The 17,815-nt window shown below is 43.2% G+C and overlaps 1 protein-coding gene across 5 annotated transcripts in view; it reads left to right on the top strand.

Annotated features, from left to right (window-relative positions):
- The window catches only part of Specc1 (sperm antigen with calponin homology and coiled-coil domains 1), a 251,057-nt gene that overhangs the window by 101,638 nt on the left and 131,604 nt on the right, over nucleotides 1-17,815 (top strand). The window contains exon 1 of one of the 5 annotated variants that reach the window (XM_055594129.1): nucleotides 7,466-7,661. The exons of the other annotated variants lie outside the window; for them this stretch is intronic. Within the exon in view, the coding sequence (XP_055450104.1) occupies nucleotides 7,622-7,661 (40 nt within the window). The 5' untranslated portion in view covers nucleotides 7,466-7,621. Of the gene's footprint in view, nucleotides 1-7,465; nucleotides 7,662-17,815 lie in introns of those variants that run through there. 5 annotated transcript variants of the gene reach the window in all.

Here is a 17,815-nt window from a genome sequence, read left to right as displayed (position 1 = left end):
TAATCCCAGCACTCAGGAGGCAGAGGCAGGCAGATCTGAGTTTGAGAACAGCCTGGTCTACAGAGTGAGTTCCAAGATAGCCAGGGCTATATAGAGAACCCCCCTCATCCTGAAAAACAAACAAACAAACAAACCAACCAACCAACCAACCAACCAACCAACCAAAACACCCCCAAACAAATAACGACAAACCAAAAACATTATCTGAAAAGACTCTTTTGGAAGTAATCAGTATTAAAATATGGTGATTATTTCTCGTATACCATCACAAACAAATATCAGTTTAGTTTTCAAATCTGGGGAAGCCTCTGGTAGCTACTTTTTTGCTTTTTGTTCTTCTGAAATCATCTTTTCCAGATTGCATACAAAAGCGAAATCATGTAGCATTTCTCCTTGTCTGACTTGCTTCACTTACTGTCATGTTGCCGGTTCCACACATGTTGTTTTTAATGCCAGAATTCAGTTTGTTAAAGGCTACATAGTATTCCACTAGGTTTTCTTTACCCCACTGATGGACTTGTCTCACACTGAGACCTTGGCTGCTGTCAGTAAAGTTACAACGTACATGGAACAGTAGCAATCTCTTCAAGACATCAATTTCAGTTATTTTACATACCAGGAAATGGGATTGTGGGTCATGAGGCAATTTGATTTTTTTTTTTCTTTTGATGAACCTCGATACTATTTTAAAATGGCCATACTAATTACAACCCCACCAACAATGCATAAGCTTCTCTTTTCTCTGTATCCTCACCAACATCTGTGGTTTTTCACACTTAACGTTGTCCTTTTGGTAATAATCGCTATCTTCACAGATGTGCTGATATCTCATGGTTTTCATTTGCATTTTCCTGGTGGTTAGAGAGTGGAAGGTTTTGTTAAATGCTGATTGACTACTCATATCACCAGAGAAATGTCGGTTCAGATCCATTCCCATTTTCAAAGAACTGTAGCTCTATCCTGCATGGTGATAACATGCCTTTAATGCCTGCAGATGCAGGCAGATCTCTGTGAGTTTGAGGCCAGCCTGGTCTACAGTATAGTGAGTTCCAGGACAGCCAGGGTTACACAGTGAGACCTTGTCTCAAAAATAAATAAAAAAAATTATACATTGATATTTGTCTTTTTATTTTAATAACAGAAGTTTTATGGACAGCAAAGAGACAACAACAACAAACAACACCAGGGTTTTACTGTGAGCCCAGGATAGCCTTGAATGCAGTATAGTCCTCTTGCTCTACTCTCCCCCCTGCTGAGGTTACAGGGGCAGCCACCATGCCTAGTTCCAAGTAATTCTTTAAAGCAGTCGTCACGACCCTTTGAGGGGTTGAAAACTCTTTCACAGGGGTCATGTATCAGCTATTCTGCATATCAGATATTTTCATTACAATTCAGAACAGTAGCAAAATTACAGGTATAAAGTAGCAACAAAAATAAATTTATGGTTGGGGTCACAATAGGACTTACTGTATTAAAGGGTCATTGCATTAGGAAAACTGAAACTTTTTTTTTTTTAATGGTTTTGTGAGACAAGGTTTCTCTGTGTAACAGTCCTGGCTCTCCTGGACTTACTTTGTAGATCATGTTGGCCTTGAACTCACAGAGATCCTCCTGTGTCTGCCTCCCAGAGTGCTGGGACTACAGGGGTGCGCCACTGCGCCTGGCCTAGAGAAATTAATGGTCTAGTCAAATTGTGACTAAGTAAATTATTAACCTGTGAGGCTAATCTTGGTTGTCAGTTTGACTCACCTAAGAAGAAGGAACCCCAACTGAAAAACCGCTACCATAAGATCGGCCCCGTGGACCTGTCTGTGGGGCATTTTCTTGATTGCCAGTTGATTGCTAGTCTTGCCTGGTTGGTACCATCTATAGCTAGGTGGGCCTGGGCTGTATACAGAAGGCCGTGGAAAGTGAGCTTGAGAGCACGCCTGTAAGCAGTGTCCCTTGGCGATTTCTGCTTCGGTCCTTGTTGGATTTGCCTCAACGATGGACTGTGACCAGGTGGCATCAGTCAAATAAACCCTTTCTCCCTCGAGTTGCTTTTGTTCACTCTTGTAACACAACAACAGAGGAGCAAACTAGGGCGTAACTGCATTACTGTGGATTGGGTATTGGTGATGCAAAGATGAATGAAAGAGATCATTGCTTCTCAGAGAGCGATCCCAATCCCACGAGGAACGATGTTTAGACTAGGTGGGGTAGGGATATGAGGAAATGTCAGCATTTACAAAGTCTGTAAGTCCGGTGAAGGAAAGTACTGAATTCTGCCGAGGAGATGCCTGAGCAAGGATATAAAAGGTGCTAGTAGTGCCCAATTTATAAATAAAATTGTAAAATAACCAAATAGCACTCACCAAGTGGCTCAAAGGATAGAAATTAATTTCCCACAGTTCTGGAGACTGCTCTGATGAAGATTCTTTTCTTAAGCAGGGTTATCTTCTTACCGTGTCTGTACATGACAGAGGAAGGGAGATGTCTTTCTCCTTTTAAAGCTACCAGTAAGAGGACGATCCCATCATTAAGGCCTCATTTCACCATCACACCAGAGGTTGGGATTTGAGCAGCTTCCTCTGGGGTGGGCGCAGTTCGGTTCATTGCAGATGAGTGGGCACTTGCTGGGTAGCCAGGGTCTGGGAGGGTAGCGACCACAAGCGCAGTGGCTTAAGACAAACAGGCTATGTTTTTAGAACTACAGATGGCCTTGGAGTTGCTGGAATGTAAAGAGGAAAGCATGCCACACTTTGGAACGATGATGCTGGAGTTGAAGGAGTGGAATTGAAGTCCTAGATTTTCTAAGGACCTGTGTGCTTAAGAACTGGGGACCTTACCTTAAATATAGAGGGGAGTCTCTGAGAGCTTTTAAACAGAGACAGCATAAAGTCAGATTTGTATTTTTATTAGTTTATTTTTAATTTTTAAAATTAAACTTATATATTTTATTTCATGTGAGACTGTTTTGCCCGCCTGTGTGTGCCTATGCTATGTCCTTGGTGGCAGCGGAGGTCAGGAAGAAGGCATTAGAGTCTCTAGGACTGGAATTATGGACGGTTGTGAACCACCATGTGAGTGCTGGGAGACAGGCCCAGATCCTCTGCAAAAGCAGTCAGTGCTCTCAGCAGCAGACACCTCTCCAGCCCTTGCAATCTGTAAAAGTTGGAAGGAAGAGCGATTGGAGCTGCAAAGCCAATGCAGTCACCCTTGAAAGCCATGAAGGGCTGCATTGAGCAGAAAGCAGTAAAGCCAAGAGAGATGTAAAAGCGAGACACACGTTAAGAACATGAAATATAGAACTGAGTAAATGTTTTAGATGTGGGAGTTGAGAGAATCATAGGAAGCCAGGTTGGGCTGTTGTCTGGTTTTCATAAAGAGGTTTGGTAATGGCGTGCTTGACATTTTACAGAATTAATAAAATGACTCATCCGTTTCCAGACTCTTTGGATAAGCTTGGGACTGCTCTGTAAACAGAAGCTATGTCACTCTTAAAATCCTTACAGACTCAGGTTTGTGTCTCCTTAGAGAATTATTTGGGGAAATTGGTTGTCTTCTCTGGATCCATTCTTCATCTCTTTAAAAATGGGTAGGGAGTTAGAACATGATTCCATGTGTCTTTTGGTACAACATTGCCTTGGGAATTTATTTGCCTAGACCATTTATCTTAAAGCTCTCTAGGTTTTATAGATTACAGAAATAAGTGTGATGCTTGTCTTTGACAAGATGGTTTTGTTGAAGAAATCAGTTCTGGTACTACCACTAAGAAGAAATAATATAGCTTATGTAAGCAGTAAACACTAATAAAAGTAATGCCTGTTTAAGCAACGATTTGTGCATGGGAGAGCCCATGTGCTCATTCACTCATGCTCTCAAGACACGGAGTTTAGTGGGAGGATGATGATTAGTGTGCAGTGCCCGCTGTCATTTGTGGATGGGGACTCTTGCAGCTTCAGTTGTCTATAGTCGACCATCACTAAAAAAATACAAAGTAGAAACTACCGGAAACTAACAGGTGATAAACCTGAGACTTGCAGTGTTCCAAGTAGCACAATGAAGTCTCACGCCACACAACCCCAGGATGTGAGTCACCCCTTTGTTCAGAATGTCTGTGTGTTGTGCACTGCTTTCCTGTTGTTCAGTTAGCAGCCATCTTCCTTATCAGATCCCCTGTCACAGCCCTGCAGTGCTGTGTTTAAGTAACCTTTATTTTAACGACAGCCTGAAAGCATGAGAGTCGTGACACTGCTAATATGGATATGCCAAGAAGACATCATAAAGTGCTTCTCAAGAACAGGGAAAATACCGTTTGCTACAGTTGTATTGTCAGTCTCTAGCTGTGCCTAAATTATAAATAAAATTTATAATTGTGCATCCTGGAAGAAATATAGTATAAGTAGGACTTGGAACTATCTACAGTTTCTGGCATTCACTAGAAGTGAATGGAATAAGTGCTACTGTGCCCAGTGGGAAAGCGTGTCACAGAGATCCACAGAATAGGGGAGTGTATCTTCTGTGTGATTACAGCGGCCTTTCTGAACAGGAGGACTTTCAAGCCCAGGTCTAGGAGGTGAGTCATAGGATTTATGCAACAAGAGTGTCTGGAGGAAGTGCATTCCAGGAAAAGGAAACAGTAAGTATAAGCCCCATAGGTAGGCATACGCTCAGCTAATTTGAGGACTGGTGAGGAGGCTCAGGAGTTGGGTCTGTTGCAGGGAATATGGAAGAATTATTTGTTTTGGCTATGCTTAAAAGGCAACTCTTTCTTTCTTACGCACAGGGGAAGGTAAAAAAGAAAGGACACTGATTTGGAGGTGGTTACAGAAATCCTGGTTAGAGGGGCTGGAGAGATGGTTCAGAGGTTAAGAGCACTGGCTGTTCTTCCAAAGGTCCTGAGTTCAATTCCCAGCAACCACATGGTGGCTCACAACTATCTATACTGTGATCTAGTGCCCACTTTCTGGCCTACAGGTGCACATGCAGGCAGATTGTATAAATAATATGTAAATAAATCTTAAAAGAAAAAAAGAGAGATATCCTGGTTGGAGAGGACAGAGGCTTGAACCATGGGGTAGTAGGGATCTGGTGAGTCTGGAGACATGGTGGCTTTTACAAAATATTCAGTCTACATGACAGGATTTGCTGATAAACTTGACGTGAGAGGAATTGAAGTTGTTGACCTGAGTCACTGGAAGAATGAAATTTTTAATTATGGAGATAAAGACAATACAAGAGACACAGGGCTGTGGAAGAGAATTCAAACATTTCATTTTGCTCTGGTAGAACTGGGTTGCTCCTTGGACCTTTAAGACTATTTGTCAAGAGGTGGTGTCAAGAAGGCAATGAGTAGCTGGGCTGTGGTGGCCCATGCCTTTCTTTAATCCTAGCACTCAGGAGGAAGAGGCAGGTGGATCTCTGTGAGCTTGAAGAGGGGATCAGGCTCAACAGGGAGAGTGAGGCCACCCAGAAGATGCACCCTGGGAGAATGTAGGGCCAGAAAAACAAGTGAATGAGATGCGGAGAGTGACTAACAGTGCCCTAAGAGGTTAGGTAGGAAGAACCCATGGTGCAGTGAACATATTATTATTATTCTGCTAAAGTGTCCAACTGCTCTCTACGCTCATGTCTCTATAGCCATAGATTAGTCTGCAGCCCTCAGACCTCATCAGAGAAGTCTCTGTGCAGTGGATGATGGGTAATGAAGACACTCCAAACTGATCAAGAGAGTGTCAGTGGAGACAGACATCTGTGTCATACCCCGATCCTAGACTCAGTGGTTCTAACAGAAGGAGGGTGGAACGATCCTCAGAACTGGAGGTCTGCGTGGAGCACCAAAGTAAAACAGTGTCTTCTGGACACGACAAGACCACTGCACTCCTGAACTCATGGCACTGTGGTTGCCTACACACGGTCAAGCCAGTCCACACTGGAGCATGGACAGGGAACGGTCCCCAACTGAGAAGCTATAGGTAGCTGATGTAGACAGTTGAAGGGAGGAAGAGCCATTTTCTTTAAGACTGTGGCCCCTAAAGAAACACTACAGTGGATGGACGGACGACACCTAGAAGTATATGGAGCATACAAATTGGATCTGATGGATTATTAAAAAAAGTACAAAAGAGAAGCTAGGAGGAGTGGGGGATGAATATGATCAAAATACACTGAATGACACAGACCTCCCGCTCAGATGTAGCCCACAGGCAGCTCAGTCCCCATGAAGGGGAGCAGGAGTTGTCTCTGACATGGACTCTGTTGCCTCTTATTTGATCACTCTCCCTCCTCCTCCCCTTGCCCCAGGCCACAGAAGAAGACCCAGGCAGTTCGGATGAGACTTGATAGGCTATGGTCAGATGGTAGGGGAAGAGGACTCCCTCTTTCAGTGGCCTGGGGGAGGGGAATGAGGAGGGGGAGGAAAGGGGAGGACTGGAAGGAGATAACGGAAGGGGCTACAATCGAGATATAAAGTGAATAAATTGCAAAAAATTAAAATAAATTTAAAAATACACTGAATGAAATTCTCAGAGAATTAATAAAAATAAAAAGTAAATAAAACAACCAGTGTTCCCCCAGCATGGGTAGCTCAGGCTTTTAATCCTAATACTGGGGAGGCAGAGCCAAGCATATCTGAGTCTGAGGCCAGCGTGGTTTATATAGAGTGTTCTAGGACCGCCAGGGCTAGATACAGAGACCCTGAAAGAAAACAACAACAAAAATACCAAACAACCAAGCAGTATTTAGTGAGTCAGGGGAAAGGACGGGTCATTCTATTCGTGATTTCATTATTTCTAAGTATTCTCATTGCAAGGTTTAGTTAGGTCTGGCTGTTTCAACAGTAGGATGATGAACGATGTACAGGGTTATTTCCGTAAGCTCGTTCATTTCTGACAACAACGGTTTCTGCATCTGATTGGCATGCATATTATTATTAGCATTGGATCGAAGGCAGGACTCTGTCAGCTTGGTTTTTTTCCCCCCTGTTCACTGAGAGCTGTTTGTTTCGTGTTCATTCATTCGCCCCGTTTAAAGATATTTATTGAAGGTCTGCCTTAGGTTCTTGGGGTCTGCTTTAGGTTTTTCTTGTCCAGAGAGATCTGGTTTCTCACGTGCAGGACTTCATCTTTCCTTTGGCGCTTGGCTTGAGCCTTCCACAGTGGGGTTTTTCTAGCCTACCTTGTCCAGCTGCAGTTCTCAGCGTGGGCGGGTGGAGGCCTGAAGTCGGTCAACCCACAAAGGGCCAGGAGGGGCTCTTTGGACACTTGGAACGGTATGCAGATGAGGGGGGCGGGCCTCGGTTGACAGACACCAGGGAGTTGAGGAAGAAGAGCCTCAAGATGCAGATGGGGTGGGCGGGGCGAGCCAGTGAGGCGGGATGTAGATGAAGGGGGCGGGTCCCGCCAGCCGGGTGTGGAGGATTCCCGGGGGCGTGGCGCATGCAGATGAGGGGGCGGGGCCCGCCCGCGGGCGCGAGGAGCGGCTCTCTGGCCGCCGGGAACTGGAAGGCGCCCGGCTCTTTCTTTGACTGGAGCGGACCCGCGGACGCGACCGCCTCACCGGCCCGAGCGGGCGCGCGCTGCGGCACGGCGGCCACCCGGTCCGAGGCCGGCCAGCCGGCGGCCATCGGGCTCTGCCGACCATGGGCAACCACTCAGCGAAGCTGGAGGAGCCCGAGACAGGTCTGTGGGGGGCGGGTCGCGCCCCCTCCCCGCCGCGCCCTTCCCCCACCGCGGCCCGGCGCGCAGGGGCTCGAGGCAAGGTGAACTTCCCGGGCCGTGAGTCTCCGCTCTGGAATGCGCTCACGGGGTTGTGAAATTACCTGTGCTCGCCCGGCTGCCAGCGGGGCGGGGCGGGCGCTGCGGGCGGCGGGGCCGGCGGGGGTCCCCCCTCGGGCGCCAGGGCCACCTCGGAAGCTAGGAGGGCATCTGAGATGAAAAGTGCCCCTTGGCAGTGCTTTTCTGGCTCTTTGTCCATCTCGCTGTGTGTGTGTGTCGTTTGCACACCACACACTTTCTGGAGTCCCACGGAAGGTGGCGACCCGTCAGCTGATTGGTTACTCATGCCCAGACCTAAGACTGGATTGTGATTGTTTCGGACCCCAAATAATCCGTGCCTATTCTAGGATAACAGAAACTTCTCGGTTTATCAACTTTTTATTTGCTTGGAAATGAAGCGAGCTCGGTGGGGAGTCAGCTGGGTTCCGGTTTTCATCTTCTAGGTTGCTCTGACTGGACTCCGCACAGGTTCAGATGCTGGTGTATTTAAAGCGCCACTACTGTCACGTGAATTAAATGGGATTTAATTTAGCTGCAAAAATGAAATCCTGGCCTATTGCAAAGATTTGGTGGCAGGTGAACAGCCAGACTATTAAATGTTTTTCAAAGTAGTAGTGATTTTTTTTTCATAGATCAAGCCATGTTTATTATCTAAAAAAAAAAAAAAAGCATCCCATTTGTATAGCTCCTGACTCTGCCTGTGCATTCAACATTTTTCCATTTTCTGCTCCTTAAGAAAAAAAAAAAAAAAACACCCATTTTGTGCAAATGGAAACTCATTGGGCCCTGCTGACTTGTTTTCGATTTAGGTCTCAGGAGCAGGAACACCTCTGCGTGGGCACAGAACACATGCAGATTTTGGTGCTATTCTGACCTTACCAGGGGTTCCAAATAGTTCAGTCTTGTTAGGGAAGCCCAAGCTGATGTGTCAAACACTGGACCAATCTGAGAGCCTCTAAGCAGCACCCCTAGAAAAGGAGAACCGATCAAAGCAGTAGTAATTTTAAAGTGTTTAACTTGGAAGGCCATTATGCTCTCCTACTGTATCACAAAGGCCGAAGCTTTTAACTCGAGGTAGTATCAAGGCTCTGAGGTGACTTGTCCAGTGACATATTCTGTGAATCCAGAGTGGTGCTGCATGGGGAACCCCAGTCATTCACCTCCATCCATAGCTCTTCATTCACACTCCAGCCTCTTTGGATTTGGACCCATGCCATTGCCTTCCTCACCCTTGTGGTACATCAGACTGTTAGACCAGCCATTACTCAAAACTTTGACAGCCACACTGGACTCTTAGGGGTAACAAAAGAAAAATCATGGAGGTGAGTTACTGTGTAGAGTACATAATGGTCTCACACAGTTATCCAAACTTCTTTGTACAGAATAAACAATAATTGCAAAATAAAGAATCATCTATTGTTTATTCTGAGAAAAGTTTGGATGAGCTAGATAAAGGGTATGTAACATTTAAAAAAACACCTGTCAGTGCCAAAGAATTGTGAGAAACCATGAAAAAAATTATGAGGAGACTGTCACTTTTGTTGATCAGTTGTTTGGCTATTCCAATTTCCAAATGCCTGTATGTTTTAAAACTTGCCATGACTAGGAAGTCAGAAGACATGTGTAAGCCAGTGGCTTATTTTATCTCAGTGTTTTCGTGGCTCAGATGGAACTGGGGCTTTGCACATGCTAAGCACATGCTCCACCACTGAGCTCCACCCCAGCCCTTTGTTGTGGGTCTTCAAAGTGAGTATAGTTTCAGGATGGGAACACATTCCAACTTGCCGCAAGTGAAGATACTCAATTGGGAATCTCAGGAAAGGCATTAGATGTTTAACTCTTGGTTGAAAGGATGAATGTCGTCCTAACAATGCCTTCCATGAAATGCTGTGAAACTTACCAGTGAGATTCTGGAAAGTAGAGTTCTTCTGTGCAGGGTGAATGTGCAGGCGTTATGCATTGAACTAGGATCTGGACAAGGACTTCTTGAAAAGATGAGGGTAAGGGTAGGAGGGAAACAGGAGACCAGAAGAGGCAAGAACACCTAAGTCTGAATCATGAAGTTCCTCTGCTGTGCTAATTGTATCCTTTGGGAGCTGACATCCAGGAATGCATGAGGTTTGTTACAGGAAGTAAGACCAAAGGAAGACAGAAGAAAGAGGAAGCAGAAGTGATGAGGGAAAGCCCTCAGGCAGTAATGGAGCTTCAGGGAAAGCCTCGGAATCATGCTGATCTAATGACATCTAAGCCTGCAGATGAGTTTAGCAGTGAAGCTGACCATTGGAGGAGATTAAGCTTTCTGCTTACCAGTCCCTAGTCCTGCTGTGGGTGGTCATTGGCTAGAGGCTCTTGGGGAAAGGGGATGTGCCTTCAATGCCAAAAGCCAAGTGGAATCCTAGGATCCTAGTGGCATTTGAATGATGTGTTCTTTCTCAGAGATTTTAGTGATGTCCCTTTAGAGCTAGTTGGCAACTGTACCTCAGATGTTTGGTCAAGGAGGTTCTATTTAAAGGGTAAATGAGGGTAAGAGAGATGGCCCTGTGGACAAAAGTGCTAGAAACCAAGTCTTAACAACTTGAGTCAATTCTCTAGAATCTACAGGGAGGAAGGAGAAAACCAGTTTATGCAAGTTGTCTTCAGACTTCGCCTCCACCACACACAAGTAAACAAATAAATGTAATAAAGGGTAAATGTATGACAGTCATCCTTCTCTGAAGGCCCCTTCTGAAGGCTTGAGAGGGCTGATTGTATAGGCACGTTCTGGTGGTCCTGGTTAGGTAGAACCCAAGTTCTAAGCTGCTGTTGCTGATGTTTTTGTAGCTCTGTGGCATCCACAGTGGCAGCAAGGTTCCTATGTCTTTGGTCTTCTGACTTAGTTCATTGTAACTTACTGTTCTTGTAGGATAGTAAGAGAAATGATCAGGTTAAAGACAGAAGTTCCATCTTCACGGGCAGTTATAATTAGAGGAGTGTGGTGAAGGCTCCATCCCTTACTTGCTCCAGTTAACCGCTTTTCAGTTTTTAGGCAGGTTGCCACAGGGCTACAGCCTGTGTACTGTTTAAAAGCGTCTGAGTAAAACGATGGACAAGCCCAGCCAGCTCGGAGTTGTATTGACCCAGAGGGAGGGGTGCCATTTTATAATTCTTCCCAGAAGGTGAACTGAAAAGGCTTTTCCTAGTCATAGTACTAGCTGAGGTATATATTTAATATTTGTTTTAAATTTGCATTGATAGTTTAAAAATTAGTATAAATGATATAAAATGAAAGAAGTTTCTTTTTGTAGAACTTTCCTTAAGGATGAAAGTGGAATATGCCATTTCTACCTGTATACAGTGTGCCAAACCTTTGTTTTCTGAAATCTCTATGTTATAATTTATTTCAGTTTTCCTACCATCTGCATTTTATCATTAGAGGTTTGTAGTTTAGGACTAAGTTGGGAAGGAAAGGAATTGTTTGAAGGATTTGAGCAGAGTCAATGTTTTCTCTTGTCAGTGGCTTTCAGTTTCAAGGATTCATCAATTTTTTAGTATTTACTAAGAGGAGATGATATAGTCTGTGTTTTCCCCAAATATATTCTGTTATAGAAGAATTTCACAGCATTCTGAGAGGCACATTTTGGTAAAGCACCCTTTGTGATTAAAATGCCTGTGTCAAAGATCAATGGTAAAACATTGTTAAAAATAAATAATATCAAATATATTTGTTACTGTAATAAATATGAATGATACAAGTAGTCCATTCTTTTAAAAGCCTTCAGGGCTGGAGAGATGGTTCAGTGGTTAAGAGCAAGTATTGCTCTTGCAGAGGACCCAATTTCAGTTCCCAGCACTCACTTCGGGAGGCTGACAATCACCTGTGAATCCAGCTTTAGTAATCTAATACCTCATACCTCTGTGGCCACCCAGAGATATACATATATCTAAACACGTGAGCACAGGTGCACACACACACACACACACACACACACACACACACACAATAAATAAATACATACTTTTTAAAAAAAAGCCTTCAGATTTCTGTTTGAGCCCCTTTTGCTTTGATTGAATATATTTGAATATATATGTGAGCAAATATATCTTATTTGATCACATACAGAATGAGCTGTGCATGATAAATTTTCTGAGCCTTTTTAAAAGATATCTATATTTTGCCCTCACATTAATTGATATTTTGTCTGGGTATAGAGTTTTAAGTTCAGAAAAATTTAAAACTGTTATAGCACAGACATCAGTAGTTAAAGAGGTAACATGACGTTTATGTATCTAGATTCAAATTATATTTTCTTAATTCTGGTCATTATTTATTTATTTTGAGACAGCGACTCTTTATTATGTAGCTCTCCTGGACTTGCTGTGTAGATGAGGCTGACCTTGAATTCACAGAGATAAACCTGTTTCTGTCTGCAGAGTGCTGGGAGGCTTATGCCACCATTCCCTACCTATCCTGGTTATCCTCATAGTCAAATCTGCATAACACTTGATTAATTTGTACTTTTTTTGTACTTACACTGTCTAGATATTTCCCCATCTAACTCCAAAGACCTTTGACTGGACAGATTGCCTATTCTTTGTATGTTTTCTGAGTCTTTAAATCAGTGTCTTTCTTGATAGTAAAGCAAATGTGATTTTTTACTTAACCGTGGTTCTCTCTTAGCTTTGTCTGATTTATAAAGTCATTCCAGTGAAATAATTAGAATGAAATAATCAGTTAATGACACAGGATACAAAGTTCCCCAAGTGAGAGCGGTAAGATTATAATCCTAATCTAGTACACCAGCTGACAAAACACTGGAAGAATTTAAGCATGTGTCATATGCAAACCATTTTTCCAGAATGTTCATAGAATTGTTAAAACGTTGTTCTCTTCTAAAGACAGAAAGAAAGCATCATTAGAGTCTTTAAGGGAATTTTTACTGGTCGCTCTGTGATCATAATGTAATAAAGTTATAAATAATAAAAGTTGAAAATTTTAAAACCATTTGGAAATTTTAACTCAAAATAGAAGTTGGATGCTATTCTTATGGATCATTTAGGAAATAATTGAAATACTGATAGAGTTACAAACAATAAGCAGAGCCATTCTTTAGAAGGTTTTATTATCAAGTAGGAAAGGATGGAAATTAGTGAAGTCCGTGCTCGATGAGAACGTGAGAAAGAGCCAGCAGACCAGGCGTGGTGCTGCAGAGCGTGTGTGCCACCTAACTGGGAGGCTGAGCAGGGAGGACCACTCAGCCCTGGACTTGCAAGCTAGGCTGGACAACAGAAAAAGAGACTGTCTTTTCTGCTTTCCTCTGTCCTGAGCATGTAGCATGTGGATGACACTTAATGTTTGTTGAATAAATATGAAAGAATAAAGGAGAAAACAACTGAGTGGAAAATGCAGAAGTGAGTTTTTGTTAAAACAATGAAGTAGGTAAAACTACATTTAGATTCACCGAGAAAACAATACCCCCAAATTGACTGTATAAAAATACATGGCTGGAGGCCAGAGGGGGGGGGGGGTCAGCCGGGAAAGTGCTTACTGAGCAGCACTACAGATGCCTGTGAGAATGTGTGCAGGGCTGTGCGGATCCCTGTGGAGGCTATGACAGTGCCTCTCTCAGGGTATGTTCTAGCCTCTTCTTGGTCTCCTAACTCCCTGTGGCCATCTTCTGCCTGCCTTCACCGTCACCATCTTCGTTGCACGGACCAAGTTCCCAGTTGTGTCTTAATCATCCGTACAGTCCTTTGGGTAGAGCTCTATTGAACTCATGGCAACTTTCCCTCATATTCGTAGGAAAAATCTGAATTCTCAGGAAATGTAGGTTTAAGATAGTTTAATGTGTTTGGCCAAATGTTTAAAATTAGGTTTTTAAAAAAATGTTTTAATATTACAATTTCTGAAAAGCTTGTGCATGGTAGGTCTTCCTTATTTTGGCACATGTAATTTGTGGCTGCCTCCTCCTCAGAGGACATATGTTTCCTGGGTTTTGGTAACTCATGCTGGTCATAGATGCTCTTTTATCAGTAGCTTCCTCTGCTCATTTTCTCTTACTTTAGAACAGTGAGTGTGTGTGTGTTGAGACAGGGTCTTGTTCTGTATCCCTAGTAGCCTGTTCTTACGTATAGACCAAGCTGGCCTTGAACTCTTAGCAAACCTACTGCCTCAGCCTACTAGGCTGGGATTGTGGGCATGTACCTTCATGCCCAGCACAATTTGTCCTTTATCATTGATCCTCCTCTCATTTCCACCTAGTTGTCCCAAATGTAACCTCGTTGTAGGCAAAAATTAAAAATTAGGGCTTATGATAAATCTGGAAAAGTAAAGTCAAAAATTTGACCCAAACTATAGCCAGTAAAGAACTAGTGCCAGTGGCCTCCAAAGCCCTTGAAAATCCTCTTATGTTGGCACATAAAACATCCTCTCTTTTCTTTAATGGATCCTGTGTTTCTCCCTAACATTAATAGCCAAATTGGAAAAAAAAAATCTTGGAGGTCAAATTATCAGCAGTTTAACCTTCTGATCTTGAAATAGATAAAACAAAGAGACTATTCACAGTGGTCATAAAAGTATTAGGAAACTATCTGTGGATAATTATATTCTGCTCTCTCCTTTTCCTTTAATCTGAAAACATTACAGTGCGCCAAAGTTTCATGGAATTATGTGTTTACAAAATTGACCTCAGATTAGTAAAGAAAAAGTCTCTTGTAGGTAAACAGTGTTTGTGGGAAAGATACATGTCTCTGCCTGTGTGTGTGTGTGTGTGTGTGTGTGTGTTGATTTTTGTGATTGGGTATGTGAGCGTGTGTGTGTGTGTGTGTGTGTGTGTGTGTGTGTACATGCCTACCTCTCACCACTTCTCTGACTTGTTAATTTTCTGGGGCATTCTAGTTTTTGTGCTTTATGCTTTAGTTAGACTTTGTTTTATTTTATGTGTATGTGTGCCTACTTGTGTGGGTGGCCTGCAGAGGTCAGAAGAGGGCATCAGATCCTTTGGAACTGGAGTTGCAGAAGTTGTAAGCTTTCTGATGTGGGTGCTTGGAATATTTATCAGGTTACATCATTTGTATCATTGTGGTATCCAGAACTTTGTGCTAGCCATTTTGGTTGTAAAATAGTCCCTAAAGTACTGCAAAATCTCTTTTTTAATAAATATTTTTTCTTTTCTTTCTTTTTGTTTTTTGAGACAGGGTTTTTTTGTTTAGCCTTGGCTCTCCCACACTCATGTTGTAGACCAGGCTGGCCTCAAACCCACAGAGATCCACCGGCCTCTGCCTCCCAGAGTGCTGGGATTACAGGTGTTCGCCATCATACCCAGCCTCATTAACTATTTTTTCATCACCTTTAGGTCATCCTTTTTTGTTGTTTGTTTGTTTGAGACCAAGTCTTTCCATGGCTGTCCTGGAACTGGATTTGTAGAACAGTCTGGCTGGGAGTTCACAGAGATCTGCCTACCTCTGCCTCCCTTAGGATTAAAGGCTTGAAGGACCAAACTCAGCTAGGGTCATCATTATTAATGCTAATTCTGCCATTGGTCTTGACTTGATGCTCTGAGCACCTCCTGATGCCTGGAGTCAGCCCTTATTGCTTGTCAGCATTCTGAGTCTTCCTCACCTCTCACCTTCTGCTTTTGATCTCTTCCTGGTGCCTGGAAACTGTAACGAAACCTGCCAGACTATGTATACACTTATCTAGCATGTTGCTAAAATTCCTTCCCAGGGGGAACATAAGCAAAGCGTATTTCGTTTCCTAAAACTGAGGTCCCAGTGACAAACTGAAGCATAATTCTGCCAAAGTTCACTCAGAGGAATGAACAGAACATAGGTGAGGGGTTACTTACAGGGGTGTGGGCAATCCTCCCCACAACAGGCCATACTTGGAAAAGCTCCTTCCCCATCAGCCACATAGATGGAGACTTCCTGCCCTTAATCATCCTCCCTCTGTTATGCTCTAGCCCCTCCTCAAGTGTGGGATTAAGGCTGAATTGTGTACAACAGGTAGTAGGGAGCAGCTGGATATTCAGGTGAGGGTCTCATGAGCCTCTGCCCCTCAGTGAGGAAAAGTAAACACAAGCCCAGCTGGGATAATTCTTTTGCAGGGGGGTGCAGTTGAATTTCCCAAGATGGTAGTTACTTGGCTTAGAGACTGTCACTTACAAAGAGCCGTTGTGAGGCCCTGCTTCTCAGCCTTAGTACCACAGTTAAAACACACACACACACACACACACACACACACACACACACACACACACCACATGGTGTAATGTTTAGGGCATAGACTTTTTAACTTTTCTGGAGACTTTTTTCCTGTCCCTGGCTTGGATTAGCTCGTGTAACTGCAATGTCATCCCTTAGAGATATTGCACCTGGTCAGACACCATTCCTGTCTTAGCACCCAGGGAAGATGTTTGGGCTGCCCGTCTGTCAGGCCATACTGTATTTCTCATCTCCAGGAACCTTTATAGCTGACCCCTCCACAGGTTGACAACTATTCTTAGTTTTCTCCGTATACTGAAAACAGTTATTCTTAAAGAGGCAACCAGGCAGCCAGGTGTAGTGGGATGCACCATTAAACCCAGCCCTCAGGAGGCAGAGGCAGGTGGATATGTGAGAGTTTGAGGCAAGTCTGGTCTACAGCCACGGCTACATAGTGAGACTTTGTCTTAGGAAAAAAAGAATAAAGGCAACCAGGTGCTGGGACATGGTTGAAGGAGAGGTAGTGAGCAGGTAGGGTGGAGGGATTGCCCAGAGAGTCTTTAGGCTAGGATCCGCAGGAAGGCTTAACAGTGTGCTCACTTTCATGGTCCCTGGAGGAATTTTAGTCTGCTCACCACCCCTCAAGGCTGTAAGAGTCAGACGTCAGACGTGCACATTTGGGAAATGGAATGTGGATTAGCCTGAAGAGGTGCGTGCTGGGGGAGTCTTCTGGTGAGGCAGGCAGGAGAAGAAATGGATTCAACTGAATAAACAAATTCTGTTTTCTCTAGACGATAGGTTGGATGAATAGACAAAGCCCTGGGCTCAGACACTGTCAGCACATTTCTTCTTCTTACTTCAACTTAATGGTTTTTCATGTTGATAAAACAAGGATCTGCGCTACACGTACATTGTAAAGACCCTTCTGATTTTCAGAGGAGTATGATTGTGTTGTATGTTTTGGGGAAGCCAGATTTTAAAGTGTTTTGAACGTCTAGGTAGTACTGTTGCAGCCCCATCATGCCCCTCTGACAATTGCAGGCCAGAAAGGAAACTTCCAAATAAGGCTCTATGAATCTGGGGAACAAAAGGGAAACAATAACTAAAAAGCAAGTTTAGCCTTTGCCCTGGAATGAAAAGAATGCAGTCTGTTGGTTGACCTAAAGGTTTCTGTTTTATTTCATATTTAGGTGCAGCGGTCAGCTCTGACCATGTTTTCCAAAGAAGTTTCTTTTAAGATTTTAAAATAGTTGCACTACATTAAGATGATTGTATTATCTTTTCAGAGCTCTGGTCAGTTTTATTTATAAAGCTAAGTGCTGGGAAACTAAATTCAGAGAAATGAATCTAGGCTCACAAATGACCATGGGGAACATTCGGTATATACTTTTTTTTTTTTTTTTTTTTTTAGTATATGCTTTTATCTAATAGAAGCACAAACATTGCCAGGTCACTGCATGGCATTCTGGACATCTAAACATAAAACAATGGTAAAGTAACGATAGCTGTTCGACGCACTGAAAATATGTCATTTTAAACAGTGATTTTCAGGATTATATCCAAGAATGCGGAAATCCTTTACAGTTAAATGAACAAGGTGGACTGCAGAATGATATATATGCTCATTTTGCTCATTGTATGTCTGGAAAAGGGTAACCCAGAGAACACAAATTGGCATAGCCTGCTGTCTTACAGAAGGTTTTGCTTTTTTGAATGAAATCCTTTTTTGGGCTTGCGGTCACAGCTCTTACCATTTTCTTGGTTCTTTACATAATTAGCCCTTTACAGTTATTTGCCTGTCTGGTTTGTATACAGTTGATTTTTTTTAAAAATGTAATTTTTTATTTGTGTGTGTATCTGTGTGTGTGTGAGAGAGGGAG

The sequence above is a fragment of the Psammomys obesus genome, unplaced genomic scaffold (genome assembly GCF_907164565.1).
Source record: "Psammomys obesus unplaced genomic scaffold, mPsaObe1.curated_primary_1811, whole genome shotgun sequence".
NCBI lineage: Eukaryota > Metazoa > Chordata > Mammalia > Rodentia > Muridae > Psammomys > Psammomys obesus.
This window is presented reverse-complemented; position numbering and strand designations above follow the sequence as displayed.